Here is an 18,104-nt window from a genome sequence, read left to right on the forward strand (position 1 = left end):
TTCAGGCAGGGTGGGAGGATCCCAAAAAGTCATGATGGCTGCAGTCAAGATCAAAACCTTGCCTAGTTTCTTCATGCAAAACATCATTTAAAAGGTGGGTAAATAACTCAGCCTTTTGTCGTTGATCATACAAATAATCAAGAATCCTCCACTGGGAATCTGTGAGTGGAAATGAAAGCAGGAAACACCCCACTCTCACCACTTCTTCCCTCGCCCTGCCAGGGAAACCCTACCTGCTGCAGATAACGGAAAAGTGATATCTTTTTTTAGATTGACAATGCATGGAATGGAATGGCATATTTTTATTTGGCCAAGTGGGATTAGACACATCAGGAATTTGTCTCCAAGGTGCAGCAGCTCAGTGTACATGCAAAGCAACAGAATGATAATCATAAAATAATTAGACCTCTCACATCCCGGACATAAACTGTTTCAACTCCTACCCTCAAAACGACACTATAGGGCACTTCACACCAGAACAACTAAACAGGACAGTTTTTTTCCCCGAATGCCATCACTCTGCTAAACAAATAATTCCCTCAACACTGTCCAACTATTTACAAAGTCTGCACTACTATTACTATTAACCTTCTCATCACTTCTGATCACCCATCCCCTCCCAGTTGTGACTGTATGACTGTAACTTTGTCGCTTGTATCCTTACGATTTATAGATTGTTTTCTAGTATGATTTGATTGCTTATTGTACCCTATGACTATCATTAAGTGTTGTACCTTATGATTCTTTACTCTTGACAAATGTTTCTTTTATGTACACTGAGAGCATTTGCACCAAGACAAATTCCTTGTATGTCCAATCACACTTGGCCAATAATTCAATTCTATTCAATTCTATTCAAACAATAAGAGGGAGGACTAAGGATAAGGATAAATAAATATTGCCATGCTACATGGGGAAACAACTTGTGCAGACATTAGACAGCCTTGTGAGAATTGTGTGTCCGGCAGAGTGATGGCATGAGGGGAAGGAAACAACTGTCCCTGTATCTAGTTGTTTTGGCCTGCAATGCCTTGTAGTGCCATCCCATGGGGAGAACCCAAAACACTATATCCAGGATGTGAGAGGTCTGCAGATATTTTCCCAGCCCGGACTGCGCAGTATACAGGTCCTCAATGGAAGGCAAGGTGGTTGCAATGACACTTTCTACAATCTTACCTATCCGTTGGGAGTCTGCACCTGTTCCCAATTGGTTGCTGTACCAAAACGGAGAGTTGTTGAGGTACAAATGACAGACTCAATAATTCCTGTGTAGAACTGTATCAACAGCTCCTGGGGGCAGTCTAAATTTTCTGAGTTGACACCGGAAGAATATTCTTTGCTGTGCCTTTTTAATAATGGTTCTAATGTTAGGTATCCGCTTCGCGTCCTTGGGAGATTCTAGAACCCACAAATTTGAAGGATTCCATTGCTGCTATTGTGCTGTTGAACATGGCCAGAGGTAGTAAAATTGAAGGGCTTCTCCTAAAATCCACTGATCTCTTAGTTTTTTAAGCCTATTCGTCGTCAAGTTACAACTGCACCACAAGGCCAGTTGTTCAACCTCCTGCCTACATGCAACCTCATCACCATCTCGAAATGAGGCCAGTGACCATTGCACCATCTGCAAATTGCCCAAATGTACACAATTTACAGGTGAGGAGCATAAAAAAAAAGATGACACACTTGTTAAAATTAAAACTTTTATTCTGGAAACCCTTTAGCAGGGAAGTACAAAAATTACTACAGAAGTTCTCAACTTAGGACACCAGGAAGTGGAATTTCTGTTGCCAAGCGACATGATTGTAAATTATGTGACCACCCCGAGCTACAACAGCAATTCTGGCTCTCCGTTGCGGTCGTTAAGTGAGTACCCACACCAATCCAAGCCACATAGCACTGAACCTTGGCAAGGGCTTGTCTCCAGCTCCCATCATCTCTCTTCCATCCTTTTGCATTCTGCCTTGTGGGCAGTTCTAGAACTGAACCATTCAGGGACTGTTGGCAATACCACCGGAAGCCACGGCCATCTCAGCCCAATCCTAGCCCCCCTTGCCATCTTATACTCCAAGACCCTGCCACCTGCACTCCGCCATTTTCTTACTCCCACTATGAGGCGTGCTCGGCTGCCAGATTTGTTGTTCGACTGCTTTTGGCGTTTATATTTTTCTTCCCGCGGCCCTAAAGTCCAGCTCAGTAGTCAGGCCCAGTTCCCCTCAGCAGTAGGTGCAAGATTGAGTTCAGCTAGGGTGGTGGAGTGCAAAGAAGGGCATATAAATGGAGGAAAGAGGCAGGGGGGGGCATTAAATTGCCCCTTTAGGCATAATTTTGAGTGGGCTGCCAAATCTCCAAATTCAAATCATGTGAGTGGCACTGCAACAGCTGTTAACTTCAGGTGTGGCTCTTAAGTCTCAAGGACCATTATGAGTTTGAACAGTCACTGAACAGAAACAGTCATATGTCAAGGATTATCTTTATAAAATAACAGAGGTTTTCTTTATAAGGCACAACTAGATGTTTCTTGATAGCTAGGGTCTAACACCAACCCCAATCTTAGCGCTTCTATTACCACAATGACATTTTTCAAGCCAAACTGCAAAAATCAGCATCGCATTTTCCCCAATATTCATGTTGTATAATCAACAGGCAAATATACAAAACAAGGAAATGTAATACTAATCTGGTCTAAAATGAAAAAGTGAGGATCACATGCTTGTTAAACTGAAAATACGAATGTTGAAATTGGATGCCAGAAAGTGTTACATTAAATCATTAAAAGAGAATACCACAAGAGGAGGAGGAAGATAGGCACAGAAACATGATTGTGTTAGTTGAAATAGGAAACGAAGAACTTTAATCATGGATCCAGAACCACAGGTATGTTTTCAAACCGTTAGATCTTACAGGTGATGCGAACTTACACTTGTACGCAGAGCAAACAGGAGTTTCCTTTGATAATCACTCACTGTATGTCTCTAATAATAACAATTTGCATCCGTCTAGGTCGACAAAAGAATATAATTTGTCCAACCTTATTGATGGATTAAACACCCATCCATAATAAACGTCATATATTAAAAACTAAAGGCTGAAGGAGGACAAAAACTTTGTTTACTAAGAAACAAAGTTAGTAAAAACGGATTAAAAACCCTAATTATTATTATTTGTAGAAATTTCTGGTATTCTTTCTTAAAACATCTTTTGTAATTAAAAATAAGAGTCGAGTTTCCATTCCATCAACAATAGCGGTTCAGCCTTTCATACTCCTCTGAAGGTACCTATTGTTTCCATAAAATTGGATTGATTTGAAAAAAAGGCCTTTAAGGCATTTAAACTACTAAGAAGATTATGGTAATGTAAAAGCATTTTTTTAAGATAAAACACATTTCTTTTCTTCCCTGTAAAAGATAAGATACGCAGGATAAGCCTGATGCTTCTCAAAAATGACAAAGATAGACGGGTTTATTGTGTTATCCACACAGCTGTCGTAAGAGTTGAGCACGTTGGCCAATTTTGCAGGTGGACGGGTGTAGACCTGACGCCCCACCGCAAATTCTCCCACTAGAACTTGAGCTAAAAACATCGCCTTCTCATCCTCCTTCGCCTGACTGTAGTTGTCTGAATAACTGGCATCTCTGGCAAAGTAGCTTCCTGGAAAGGAGCACAGGGGGGGAAAAACATTCAAATTGCTTCATACAGACAGAGCAATTCCTTGACTCTAACCCAGGGGTGTCAAACTCAAGGCCTGGGGGCCGGATCCAGCCCACAGAGTGCTTAGATCCGGCCTACAGGCCTGCCCTGAAAAAAGGGAAGGACCGGCCTGTGGTACCTCTTCCAGTGAAAACGGAGCTCTGGAGGGCCACATGCAAGGCTCCTGGGCTCCGTTTCTGGCCACGACGGCCTCCTGCGGCCCTCTGTCAGTGAAAACAGAGCCCAGGAGAGCCGCATGCCGCACTCAAGGGCTCAGTTTTCACTAGCACAGGGCTGCAGGAAGCCGTCGTGGCTGGAAACAGAGCCTCGTTGAGTGACGTCGAGCTGGCCATGCCACCACCACCCCGGCTCCCCTGAGGTCAAACACAACCCTGATGCGGCCCTCAAATGAAATCAAGTTTAACACCCCTGCTCTAACCAAACCCTGTGGCCTTCTCACACATGCATGCACATGCGTGCGCGCGCGCACACACACACACAAAGTACATGGCTGGGCTCTGCTCCTAGCCCATGTACTACCCCTACTCATCATTTTCACCAAGTTGCTGGGATGTCACGGAGCTTCCGGTTTCGAAATATTCTTATTTTCCTCCCCAAAAACTAAGCCCGACCACATAATTTCATAGTGAAACAGGGGTATCAAGCTAGTTTGACATATGGGTATATTGTATTTCTTATCATTTATGTTGATTGCGCTGCAGTGGGCTGAGAAGCCCTGTGCTTTTGGATAAAGTTGCTTGGCATCCGCTTTGTTGGAATAAAGTTGTGTAGACAGTCTGCTTCCTTTTTCTGATATTCTGGGTAGCTGCAGTGTGTTTGTGCTTCTCTGAATGATGTTCTCACACGCAGCAGCTCCTCTTATGGCAGTTGTGTTATTATTTTGGTAACAGAAGACATGATTAGGGTCTGTTGTTTTTCTGACAGACTTGTGGTTCTAATTTGCCATCATTTCCTCTGCTGATGAAGAAAACCAGGAAGGACAGTGTGGTTGTTGTTTTCTTCTTCCCTGGTCCCTCCTCTTCTCTTTATTCCCAGAGGAATAAAATTCATGAGGGAAGAAGGCAACAGCAACACACTCCTCTTCCCAGATATCCTTATCAGCCAAGCTCAGAGAACACTGAATCCTTTCTTAGATGGAAAATATCTCAGCCACAAATCATAGCATAGGCCAGTGGTTAACTTTTTGGTCTCCTGTGCCAAAAAGTACATGTGCGCCAGCGTGCACGCATGTGCCAGCACCCAGAATGCAATGCGTGCCCCCCCACGCCCCCTGCGCATACCACGCGCAATCCCCACCCCACCCCCCTTACCTGCACTGTGCCTCACAGCTGATTTTTCGGCTGGTTTGAGGCCTTTTTCAGCTTCCCAGAGGCTTACAGGAAGTGATGAAACAGGCCTATTATTCGTCCTGAAAAGCCTTGCTTTTTCCAAGCCTCTGGGAGGCCGAAAAAAAAATCAGCTGTGAGGGACGTGAATGAGCAGTGAGGTAAGTTTGCCTGCAGCTTGCGTGCCAGTACAAATGGCTTTGCGTGCCATGGGTTCGCCATCACGAACATAGGCAATAGTGTGGGGAGAAAAACTTGTGAGTGGTTCCTGATGACTCCTGGGTTCCTAATGACTTTAGGGACATCTCTACATAATTTCCTCAGCAACTTTTGCTCACTTTTTTAACCCCCTAATCTCCAAACCAGGCCACCACCCTAACGTTTCCCACGGCCTCTTGTTCCAAGTACCAACCAGATCTTCCTAAGCTTCGGAGAAGCTTCCAGGCAAAGTCAGGGAAATGCTGCCCCCTAATGGGTCAAAAGGAAGAGCAGCTCAGCATGATCGGTCTTCCCTGGGGACAAAACTCCTTCCTGATTTGGTTCCAAGCACCTTAAAAGTGACGTACCTTTCCCATAAACGGTCCCATTTGTGCCACAGAGTCTCCAGTCAAAGTTGTCGGTGCAGATAGCTTTCAAGCTAGAAGAGCTTGTGCCATGGAAGAGGAGCCTTTCGTCAATTTTCTGTCCCCCTTTCTTCTTCTTCATCTGCTCCTTTTGCCTGGAACAAAGGGAAGATTTAACTTGTTCTACCCACCGCTGAGGCTGAAGGCAACTACGTTCCTCCATAGGGGCCAGCTGGCTGCTCAGTTCAGCACCACAGAGAAAAGGGGGCACTTAGGAAGGCAAACTTTCTGGGACGATAGAATGATGGATTGTGTCCGATGAGAACCACATTCCTCTACCACTGAGCTACAAGCAAGACAAAATGTTCTGACCTAGGCTTCCCCAAAAGCACAAAGCCGACTCCTCACCCCAAGAAATCCCTTTTATTTAGTTTAGTTTTATTTAGTTTTCAATCCTACGTTAACTTTGGATGGTTATTAAATGAACTGTTGTAAATCAAAGACTACCTGTGCTCACTTTTAATTCAGAGATTTGAATTCGGAACTTTGATCCTGTTGGGGGCGTTACTGATATCTGCATTCTTTTTTTTGAGGGGGGGGGGGTAGGAGACCCTACCCAGCTTAAATGGACTCCAGAAGATGATAGAGGACAGGAAGGCCTGGAGGAAGCTTGTCCATGGGGTTGCGATGGGTCGGACATGACTAACCACAACAGCAACTAACCACAACAGATTCTGGATTCCGAAAGATCATCAGGCATTTCTGCCCTCTGTTAAGGCCAGAAGGCTTATTTTTCAAAAACTCTACTGCAGGGGTGGGATGCAAACGTTTTTACTACTGGTTCTGTGGGCGTGGCTAGGTGGGCATGGCCATGTGACTGGGTAGGTGTGGCTTCTTCTTTTTCCCCTCCCGACGATCAGCTGTTCCGATGATCAGCTGTGCCAGGATCCCCCTCGCTTTGCTTTACTGCTTTGCCCGGGCGGCAAAAAACAGAGCACACCGGGAGGGGGGGGGCAGGACATACACATACACACACACCCTGCCCCTTTTTGCCTCCTGGGCCTCAGGGAAGCCTCTTGGGTGAAGCAGGAAGACAATGAGGGGAATCCCGGCACAGCTGATCATTGGAACAGCTGATCGTCGGGAGGAAAAAAAGAAGAAAAGGAAAAAAAAGAAACACCATTTCAACCAAAGTGGTAGCTGTGTTTTACTACTGGTTCAGCCAAATGGTAGCATTTTTTACTATCGGTTCGCCCAAACCGGGCCGAATCAGTAGAATACCACCACCGCTCTAATGAAGTTGATGATAATCCCATAATCAAGATGATATACTTTTGCTAGTTTGTCTATAATTTATTTTACCCCTCAGTCTAAGAAATTGTGCTTTGTATGTGTTGGAAGAGACCCTGAAAGGTCATCTAGTCCAACCCCTCTTCAAGCAGAAGTCCCCCCCGCCCTTACCTTCACAGGGATTTGCCACAGGGATCATAGGAAAGACAGAAATCAGGCAGGCATGTAGCTTGATGGTATTCCAAACAGGGTTTAAAATTGAGCTTTTTTGGAGATTATCTGGAGAATGATCAGGTTGGCATTCTCTTCTTCTGCAGCTAATTATGACAATGTTTTGTGGACTCCATGTTCTCATTTTTTAATTAAATTAATTACTAAGAAACTTCAGTGTCTATAGGGCAATGTTACTTCAAGCAGGGCCACTTTGAGATGTGTGCACTTCAACTCCCAGAATTCCCCAGCCAGCATGTTTACCATTCTGAAAGTGGCCAAGCTTCACAAACACTGCTATAGAGGTATAAAAATTAAAGATATCATCCTCTTTAACCAACCCACAATCCCTTGTGGGGTGGAGTCTGGGCAACTGAATGGAGCAGAGTGTTTACTGGCTGGATGCCTTTCCTGTCACCAATGTGGAGTTATATTCAGCAGATATTATCTCAACATGCCCCGAGAGAGAAATGTCTCTCTCTACCTAGGGTCAAACTAACAGCCTCCTGACTGTGACGTGACAGCTCCACCTCTAGGCTACCACACCACTTCTATAAGAATTAAAGAGATGAGAAGCTATATAGAAAATTGAAAATGGTAATAAGATATGGAATGGTATACAAAATGAATATGAATTTGAATTTGTGTCTGTACAAAGAGTTGTAACCCGGGACTAAGCAACTTTCAGAAAAGATGTTTTTTATGTTTCTATGTTTTGTGTTTTTGTGTGTTTATGTTTGATTGAGTTAATAAAACCTTGGAGGAATGTTAGAAGAGGATAATTGAGAATAAATGATAGAAGAGAATAAAGCAAGTCAGAAGAAAAAAATAAGAATAGTGAATAAAAACATATAAAATAGATAAATATAGAAAAGAAATACAATTGAATAAAAGGGAGAAATAATGAGAAACTTGAAAGGATATGTATGTGTTTATAAGGAGATGTGTCAATGGTGTATAAAATGTTTTATTCGTTTTGTTAAAATTTACAATTAACTTTCAGAAAAAAGGTTTTAAATTCTTATGTTTTATGTTTTGTATGTCTTTAAAAATTAATAAAATTTGTTTTTTTTAAAAAAAGAATTAAAGATATGCATCTAATACATTTTGAAGGTCGACTGAAATGTCCTGGGTAATTCAGTGGAGGTAATAAAGTGACCACCTTAAGAAGTCATGATGCTCGGCTTCTTGTAACATTGATAGCAATGATATATTAAAATAAAACACAAACCATTGGTAGACTTGCCAAAGAGATGGGTTCTGAATTCGTTCTATTTTGTGAATTTTATAGTTTTTCATCGTCAGCTGAAAGAGATTCTCAATTTTCAAGAACTCCGGAGAACCTTTGTTGAGTTCAATGGCCTAAAACCAAAGATATTACAAAGTGTTGAAGACATTCTTTGTCATGACTCCAGAAAGAAAGGGAATGATTTATTCAATTTAAATTCCCAAATTTGAATACTTGGAACCCTTATAAATTTGAGTTCACATCGGATTTGGAAAGACTACAGAGCATCAACCCCCACGATGAACAATGGCATTATATTATATTTTCTCCTCAGATTGCTACACTTCTCTTCCTTACGTTTTGGCTTTTTATGGAAATCACGAAAGACCATAGGGGTAATGAAGCTATAAATAAGCACCTCTTCCTCCCCCCCACTAGAACTTCCACCAATCAGCCTTGTAACAACAGGTTGTGAGAGAAATAAATTTATTTTACAATTTGAACTTACATATTCTAATGTACTTCTGGATATTTTAATGCAAGCCTAAAGACAACATATGCTTTTCAGGCACCTACATACTATTTTTCAACAATTCACTTAGAATATTAGATTTTATTCAGGTGAAAACTTTTCTCTAGCACTGCATTACACTGGAATATAAGCTTGCTATAAAATAGGGAATAGGGCAGTTAGAAATATACCTGAAAAAAGAGGCAAACAACATCAAGAAATCAATTACCGCGTATCCAATAGCAGGTAGAGCTGTATTATCCCAGTTTGGAGGGTAAATTGGAATTGATACGGGAGATGCTATGGGTGTAGGAGTTGTTGCTGCTGCTGCTGTGTGTCTGCGTAAATGCAAAAGAAAAAGTGGAGGGACAATGGTTAATCTGCTCTATCTAGTTTCAACTACAAGAACCAGTCTGGGAAAAAGCAAAAGGAACAATAAAAAAAAATCACGAACTCTCCAAAATGGAAAAAAAATGTTGCAGCAGAATTCTACCCATCTTCAAACACAGCTCCTTTTCAAGAAATTAGAAAAAGAAGGAACAAAGCAAACTAAAACAAAAGAATATCATGGCGCTCCAGCTACCAGCCCTGGACTACATCTCGCTGTTTGAGGACAACATTCTCAAAGACTCTTCCCATCCTGCTCACAATCTTTGTGGACTGTTGCCTTCTGGCAGAAGATACAGAACAATTAAAACTCAGACCTCACATTTTCTGAACAGTTTTTATCCCAGAGCTATAATTGCATTTAACAGTGAACTTAAGGATCACCATCAGTGAGCTGTTGGATAGTATTACTTGGTCTGTTGTGGTGGATGCTTGTGTGTTTTTAGGGGGCGGGGAATTTTGGCAGGTGGGGAGGTGTTGGGGTATTGTTGTGTGTGTGCACATTGAGCCTGGTCTCTGGGTGTTATGTGAATTTCGTTGTATGTGTACACTGTGTATATACAATGACAATAAAGAATTCAAATCAAACTGACGCAAGGGGTCTTAATTACATTCGGAGACTCCCACAGCCCTCTACTTTACCCTTTCTTTGTCTTGACATCTTCAGGGGAAACAAACTTGGGACGTCTCCGGACCTCTCGTTGGGTAGGATAGTTCACATTTGTCTGGATCATTTCTTGAGAAAGAGGATAGAATGTTTTTAGGTTGAAAGAAAGGAAAAATCCAAAAGTCACAGACTATGCCTAGAGAAAAGATGCAGGGAAAAAATGGGAGCTTTTATCTCCATATCAGATTCGAACTACTGTATTCTTTGGACTATAAGTCGGTGGAAATGTCTGTGCGCCTTATAGAGCCAATACGGGCTCATTTTTGCCCTCCCAAAGCTTCCGTGTGTCCTGTTTTTTGCCCTCCCCAGCATCCAGAAGCACTTCCACAGGCCTCATTTTCGGCCTCCAGAGGCTTCCACAGGTCCCGTTTTTGGCTTCCACAAGTCCCATTTTTGGCTTCCAGAGGCCTCCACAGGTCCCGTTTTTGGCCTCCTCCAGAAGTCCTGTTTTTGGCCTCCCTGACATCAGGGAGGCCAAAAATGGGGCCTGTGGAGGCCAAAAACAGGCCCGTTTTGGGCCTGCAGAGTGCTTCTGGATGCTGCGGAGGGCAAAAATGGGACGCCTAGAAGCAAAAAACTACTTTTTTTTTCTTGTTTTCCTCCTCTAAACCAAGGTGTGTCTTATGGTCCAGTGCATTTATGGCCTGAAAAATACGGTATATCTCAAAAGCTGGAGTAGCACCTTGGCCCCTGCAAAAACTCACAAATTCCAAAGTCCCATTTTTAACCTCCGGAACTTTCTTCTTTTGGAAGACAACCTAAATGTTAGAGGATTAAAGGCCCTCATTTCATCTCCAGAAACTGGAATGGTTTTAGTCTTCATCTCCCTCTTCAAAATGCCAAAAAAAAACAAAAAAAAAAGGCCAGTAATTCTGGCTCTTCCCACTTGGCCAACAAAAATCATCAGAAAACAGGGGTGCCCCAGGAGGCACTAAGCAAATTATAGCTCTGAGGTCAAAACTCAATTGCTCGTTTTATTCAGTGGGAATTTGAGAGCAGAGCAGCAACCATAATAATAATAAAAAAAATCCTCTGTGCATAAGCCAATTTACAAAAACAATTTCCACTTAATGTCAAGATCGTGTTGAGAGAACCATACATGGGGAAATTTGAACAGACGGTACCCTCAATCCGTTGAAGTGGGATTCCTTACTTTTAAAGCTCAGCAAATATTTCTGAGAGCCAGCTTCAAATTGGATATTTCCATTTGGATCTGCTAGGAAAAGATTTTCCAGGTCATCTGAAGTTAGACTGGCAGGCTGGAGTTGCTTGTCCTATAGAAATGAAGTATTATATGTCATTTTTTGGACAGTTTTTCCCCGCATGCCATCACTCTGCTAAACAAATAATTCTCTCAACACTGTCCAACTATTTACAAAATCTGCACTACTATTACTATTAATCTTGTCATCACTCCTTATCACCCATCCCCTCCCACTTGTGACTGTATGACTGTAACTTTGTCTCTTGTATCCTTATGATTTTTATTGTTTCCTAGTATGATTTGATTGCTTATTGTACCCTATGACTATTATTAAGTGTTGCACCTTATGATTCTTGACTCTTGACGAATGTATCTTTTCTTTTATGTACACTGAAAGCATTTGCACCAAGACAAATTCCTTGTGTGTCCAATCACACTTGGCCAAAAAAGAATTCTACTCTTATTGTTAGAGGGTAAGGACTGTTTCCCTCTTCAAGCACATTCTTGAGTGAAATACTTAGGCAAGAATATATTCCGCGTTGACAACATGAGATAGTCCTGAACTTATGATTGTTCATTTAATAATGGTTTGAAATTACAGCCTTGGAAAAAGTGACTTATAATCTGTCTGCAAAGTTATGACCATCGTACCATACCACCCTCCCACAATTGCAATTCCAGTGCATGGCAACCAGCTCCCGTTAATGAAGGTGGCAGCATCTTGTAAGTTATGTGATCACAATTTGTGATCTTTCCAACTGGGGAAACTGTATTTATTTCATGACCGAGTGATTTGCTTAGTGAGAACAATAAAAGTGGTCATAAAATCAGGTCCAGTCACACGATGACTTATCGACTGAAATTCTGGTTGTAATCAAGATCATAAGTCAAGGACTACCTGTATTTAGAACAGGTATTCTTTAAAACACCAAAGAAATCCACTGACATGATAATAAGGCCTTATCAAAATCCTGTTCTACCATCAGCTTCACTTTTTCTGTTATGTTTATGCTCGTTGTCTTCTTCAAGGCAAACCAGTTTTAGCTCCACTGCTAGCATCTAGTGTTAATTATTCTCTATCAGTGTTTTTCAAACTTGGCAACTTTAAGATGGGTGGACTTCAACTCCCAGAATTCCCCAGCCAGCATGGGGTGGCTGGGTTGGATGGGGAATTCTGGGAGTTGAAGTCCACCCAACTTTAAAGTTGCCAAGTTTGAAAAGCACTGGTCTCACCCATAATTCACATACAATGTAAGAGAATACCATGTTGCTAGTAAACTTTCTCACTTTCTTTCCTCCTCCTGAAACCGCACAAGGAACATGGAAACTACCAAGAGGAGGGAAAGAGAAATCTATCACATAACCTCTAAACCTTAACCTTAAATCATTGCTTCTCCTTTCCTAATATTGTGTCCAATCCAACAACTAAGGAGGCAAGACTGACACAGAATCACCATAGTTAATTACTAACATTGGAGAAAAAGAGGTTAGTTATGGAATCTTGAAAACCAGACAGCAACACTCATGTCTTGGTTAATACTTTAAGCCAAGGTATTTTGTGAATTGTCTGGGCTTCTTTCTCAATGCCATACTTAAGAGTCAATGCTGAAATGTCTGTCTGCTCTTGGTCTGATACACTTTGAAAGCTTCCCATTTTCCCCAGCAGATGATGAGCATGGATATCATCATCTGTCAGAGTATATTCATGAACTGGAATAGAGCATAGTAATAAAGTCAGCCAGTGAAATCTGTCTGGAAACTCAAAACTAGAAGTAGCCTAGAGTGGCTCTATATTAAGCTCGGAAGCTAGGTTAAGCTCTGAGTCTGCCTCTTGAAAGTGAAACTAACTTGTTTGCTTGCCTTCTGAACTAAAGTAAAACTGATGTCTGTTTCTGAGCCCCTGAGTTGCTGTTCTGCTCTGAACCTGTAACATGTCTGCTTCTGTTTGAGTTTGCTACATGTTGGAGAAATCTACAACTGGTATTGTAAAATTTACTTAATGTGTTTATAAAGAAGTTAAATGAAGCCTCAGCCATCTGCGTTTACTTTTCTGGCGCTGAATTTACACTGCAAAAACTCTGAACATTATCATGGTGTTTTCTGACCTTGGTTGTTTTTATGCAGATGTTTCATTACCCAAACTAGGTAACATTATCCTAGTTTGGGTAATGAAACATCTGCCTAAAAATTACCAAGCTCAGAGAGCACTCCTTGATTGCTACAAATGTTCTCTTTTGTGGGCTGAGAATTCTCCTAGGACTGGCACCAGCTAACAAAGCACTTCTACGGACTAGAGGTGCTGCAGTCCTCTACTGACCTGTTTCCCATATTCGATCCATTGGCCCAGGTCATTCTTCCAGTACCACAGCCACTTGGTTGTCATGACAAACTTAGGGTCTTTGGTGACGGATGACACAGTGGACAGGCGCCGAATTGGAACCATGACAGAAGTCATGGTCACGAAATCTAGCTCTAGAAAACTGTGAAGGAGAAAGACTTCGGCTGAGTTTATCCACTCTGCTAAATCAGGCTAGTTTTCTCTCCCCTCCCGTGTCCTGACAAGCCATAGTTGGCTGGTTTGACTCAGGAGGCTAAATCTTGATCCATGTCTAACAAACTTTGTTATTAGGGTTTGCACAGAATAGGCAGGTGCACTTCTCTTGTCTGCTGCTTCTCCGTGGATTCTGGGTTTGATTTTAGTGAATTCCAAGCTATAAGGGAAATCTTAATCTTCTTCCATTTGTATATCCTTTCCCCGCAGGGCTTTGTGTATAGGCTTGGGGCCCTTTTTCAACTCCAGGTCTGAATCCTGGAGATCTCTGTGTGGAGATTTCCCTCAGATCCAACCTAGTTCCTTTAAAAAAGGAGCCACCTTTAGATGCTCTTGGTGAGTTTGCTGTTGTCAGTCACTAAAAGAGTTTTTGTTACCAATCAAAAGAGAATAGTATGGAGCTAAAAAAAAAAGTAATTGATGCATTTGAAGATTGAGATTTGGGAAGGTGGAGCAAAAGAAACCCTTAAGCCAATAATGGGCCATTCAGAAAAAAAAAATCTGTGATGGGGGAAGACACACACCCCTCTCCTTAGATTAAATGCAACTTATTTTCTTTATTGCTTAATCATCATAAAATACAGTAAAAACTTCGCCCGACAATGGGAAAGTGCAGCTGACTCATGAAACGAAAATTAAAACAAATCTTGTTTGCTTATTGGGAAATTAACTTCATCAAAATCAGCAAATATATTCACAGGAACATTGATTTGCTTGGGGGGGGGGGGAATCCCTTTTCTTCCCTAACAATTTGAAATGGCATACAAATCATTCTCAACAAATTGGGACCAGACTTTCCATTGCTAAACAAAACATACGCTAAGCGTGTTACATCCTGTTTTGTGGCTTTTTCTGCCACGTTTAAGCAAATCACTGAGGTTTGCTAATCAAAAGACATTTTGGAAGGTCACGCCCCTGGGATGCTACAACTATCCTCGATACATACTGGTTGCAAAGCACCAGAATTTTAATTATGCGGCAATGGGGATGCCGCCACAGTTGTAAGTCGAGGACTACCTGTATCTAAACCAGGAGATTTGCTAGAAGGGAAATATGAATATTTAGTGGTGGGATTCAATTTTTTTTATCACCGATTCTGTGGGCGTGGCAGGGGAAGGATACTGCAAAATCCCCATTCCCTCCCCAGCCCACTAACCTGCTTTCCAGCTCCATTATCCTGTGCAGGGCAACCAAAGAAGACCCAGCCGATCTGCTGGGACTCAATGGGAGGCAGAGAATAGATGGAGAATAGCCAGTCACAGGTAGTATTTGCCGGTTCTCCAGTCTAATCAAAATTTCTGCTACCGGTTCTCCAGAACTGGTCAGAACCTGCTGAATACCAGCTCTGATTTGAGAGTTGGACAACTTAAGCACCTCAGGATTATTTACAAGATTCCAAAAAAGATGGGAAACTAAAGCACTTATAGACTAAGGTTTCTTTGAAACCAAGTTTTTTTGCTACTAGCTTAGCTTTCACCCTCTGGATCCTGGAGTAACATGATGAGATTTTTACTTGAATGGCCTTCTTGGTTAACACACAGCTAGAAATCTGCTTGTTTCCGTAAGTAACATCTCTTTAAAGTTATGCAACTCATCTTTCTTGTAACAAAACAGCAAATTTGGTGCGTTGAAACCCAGAACCACTGAACGGGAAGGTGCCCTTGGTGTACCTGTAAAAATCCGCAGGGGGAGAGGTGTGGCATTATCACTGAAGCCCCACCCCCTTTGCATGCTTGAATCCTGAAGCCGCCATCTTGCAAATTTTGTTTATCTTCTCCTTGCAGAGGCCCCTGGCATTAGCTCACCATTAGCTCACTTTTTCTAAAGAAAAGCACCCAGGGCTCCAATTCCATCAGGGAAAAGCAAATAACGAAGAGCATAATTTCATCTTCTACCTGGTAATATTTGGGTCACAGTAAGCCCTTTCAATTTCCTCTCTTCTGGGAAGATCCTTCCAGCCGTTGTTGGTGAAAATCTGCCACCGATAAGGAAGATCATAGTGGATCATACTGCAATTATCTACAAAATGAATGAGCAAAAAGTAAATCATCTATGCTTCTTTATACATTTTATAAAACAAGCTTACAGACACGCTTATTAGAAAAAGTACAGTGGCTGGCTCTTTGGGAAATATACTTTGGGTCAAATTTCCAGATAAAAGCAAAAATCTAAATTCATCATTTTCTAGCTGATAAGAAGTTTTGCCTACTCTGCAGGATGTAAATCCAAAGTCAACAGTAAGGCTCAACTTCGTATCCTCTTTAGTTATGTCCTATTTTCAGATTCCTATAATAGAGCAGCGAACCTCTAGTTTATCAAGTGGCATTTGTTACATAAACTGGGTTAGATCTCCAGGAAAAAGCCATGAAAATCTGTATCTACATCAGGGGTGTCCAACCTTGGCAACTTTAAGACTTGTGGACTTCAACTCCCAGAGCTGGCTGAGGAATTCTGGGAGTTGAAGTCCACAAGTCTTAAAGTTGCCAAGGTTGGACACCCCTGATCTACATGATTGCCAAACAAACCATACCTTTCCTTTCTCTATTCCCTCTTTTTTTCCCTATTCTATTCTAGAACAGGGGTCGCCAACCTTTTGGACCTCAGGGACCACCAAACTCATAATTTTAAATCCCAGGGACCACTAACTGGTTCTGTGGGTGTGGCCTAATTTGTGGGTTCGGCTTGGGGGTCATGTGACTGGCTGGACATGGCTTGTATGTAAATATTATAAATATTTATATAAATATTGATTTTTTTTTTAATAACAAAAGAGCAACTTTTTACCCCAAATCAGGCAAAGCAGGCAGGCAGACTGAGTTGCTCACAGATTCATTCAGAAATCTATCTATCTGCCATTGGCTAGCTCAGTCTGTCACATAAAATTTACTTGCAAACAAACTCATAAAATTAACTCACAACACACCATGCAAGTAAATATTGATTTTTTTATTTTTTTAAAAGAGCAACTTTTACCCCAAATCAGGCAAAGCAGGCAGATTGAGTTGCTCACAGAATCATTCAGTGATCTATCTACAGTATCTTCCATCGGCTAGCTCAGTCTCTCAAATTTGCTTGCCGTGAGTCTGCACTTTATTTGCTTGCTAGCAAACCTTCAGTCCCCTAAGGGAGGTTTGGCTATATTTAAAAGCAGAGCCAAAGATCTAAAGACGAGCTAGAAAGCAAGAAATCCAACCATTTTCTGCTTCCTAGCTAATCTAAATCTTCTGGCACAGCAGAACAGATGATAGTCAGAAAAACGAAAAATAGAAATTTAGCAGGCAAGTTTGCCAGGTAAGGAGTGAGTGGGAGGGGAGGCTTCTTGCGGGCCATGTGGGCGGCACAGCCTTGTGTTTCTGTGCAGCCTGGATTAAGTGCTCTGGGGGCGGGGGGGTGCTCTGGGGGTGAGATTTCTCTGCGGCCCACCAAAATTTTCTTGTGGCTCCTTCGTTGGCGACCGCTGCTCTAGAGCAATGTTTCTTCACCTTGGCCATTTTAAGATGTGTAGACTTCAACGCCCAGAATTCCACACATTTTAAAATGGCCAAGGTGGAGAAACAATGATCCATGATGAACTTATTATAGGCAGAAGAGCAGCACCCATCATTGTTGTAGGCTGGATGAAATAAGAAAGCAAAGGTTATTCAGATTCAGTCAGAAGTGATCAAAAGAGGCTGAGAACAGCAAAATGGTTGACTGCCCTTTGATGAGGAGACAGGTAAGGTAAATCATGCCACCAACGATCTCAATGGATCCCTCGCTTCACCTGAACATCCCAGGATCAACCCATAGTTTGATCCACATCCACTTGCTGCTTTCTAAAGCAAGCAAGGGCATTTAAAATAAGGCAGAGACACTATAGCTAATGTAGATGGAACCTGCAAAGACATTACAACTCGCAAGGGCAAATTAATTGTCATCTTCTTCTCTGCGACTTACTTTTATTTTTACAAAACTGCCAGACATAGTGCAGACAGATATTATCGCTTTTTGCCTTCTCTGCACTTGGAGATCTAGGAGCTCTTTTTACACCTATAAAAAAAGAGAAATTACAGAATGGGAAAAGATTTGGGCCAGAAATAACAAAATCGGCAACATACAAAGAAAAGGCTTATAAAATGTTCTACAGATGGCATCTTCCTCCTTCGAGATTAGCAAAGATGTTCCCCAACATAAATCCAAATTGCTGGAAGTACAAAAAGGAACATGGAACATTCTACCACATGTGGTGGTCCTGTACAGAAGCCCAAAGATATTGGCAGAAAATTAAAAAAATGGTTGGAGGAAATTACGACTGAACAGATTGAACTCAAACCAGAATCCTTCCTACTAGGGATATTCAACAGACAATTCCCCCAAAAAGTCAAATATATATTACACACACTGACGGCAGCTAGATTGGCCTTTGCACAACGTTGGAAACAACCTTATACTCCAACAGAGGAAATGACTATTCAGAAAAT

At 41.8% G+C, this 18,104-nt stretch overlaps 1 protein-coding gene across 1 annotated transcript in view; it reads right to left on the bottom strand.

Moving 5' to 3' along the window:
* Positions 1–1,686: 1,686 nt before the first annotated feature.
* LOC113437362 (protein mono-ADP-ribosyltransferase PARP12-like) overlaps positions 1,687–18,104 on the bottom strand; it is a 29,959-nt gene continuing 13,541 nt past the window's right edge. The window contains exons 5-13 of the mRNA XM_026702309.2: positions 17,581–17,673; positions 15,540–15,663; positions 13,411–13,573; positions 11,043–11,163; positions 9,865–9,958; positions 9,065–9,173; positions 8,328–8,458; positions 5,600–5,751; positions 1,687–3,648 (exon numbers count right to left, since the gene is read on the bottom strand). Of these exons, the coding sequence (XP_026558094.1) occupies positions 3,368–3,648; positions 5,600–5,751; positions 8,328–8,458; positions 9,065–9,173; positions 9,865–9,958; positions 11,043–11,163; positions 13,411–13,573; positions 15,540–15,663; positions 17,581–17,673 (1,268 nt within the window). The 3' untranslated portion in view covers positions 1,687–3,367. The remainder of the gene's footprint in view (positions 3,649–5,599; positions 5,752–8,327; positions 8,459–9,064; positions 9,174–9,864; positions 9,959–11,042; positions 11,164–13,410; positions 13,574–15,539; positions 15,664–17,580; positions 17,674–18,104) is intronic.

The sequence above is a fragment of the Pseudonaja textilis genome, chromosome 5, assembly GCF_049901715.1.
Source record: "Pseudonaja textilis isolate UNSWEBS1 chromosome 5, rPseTex1.2, whole genome shotgun sequence".
Classification (NCBI taxonomy): Eukaryota; Metazoa; Chordata; class Lepidosauria; order Squamata; family Elapidae; genus Pseudonaja; species Pseudonaja textilis.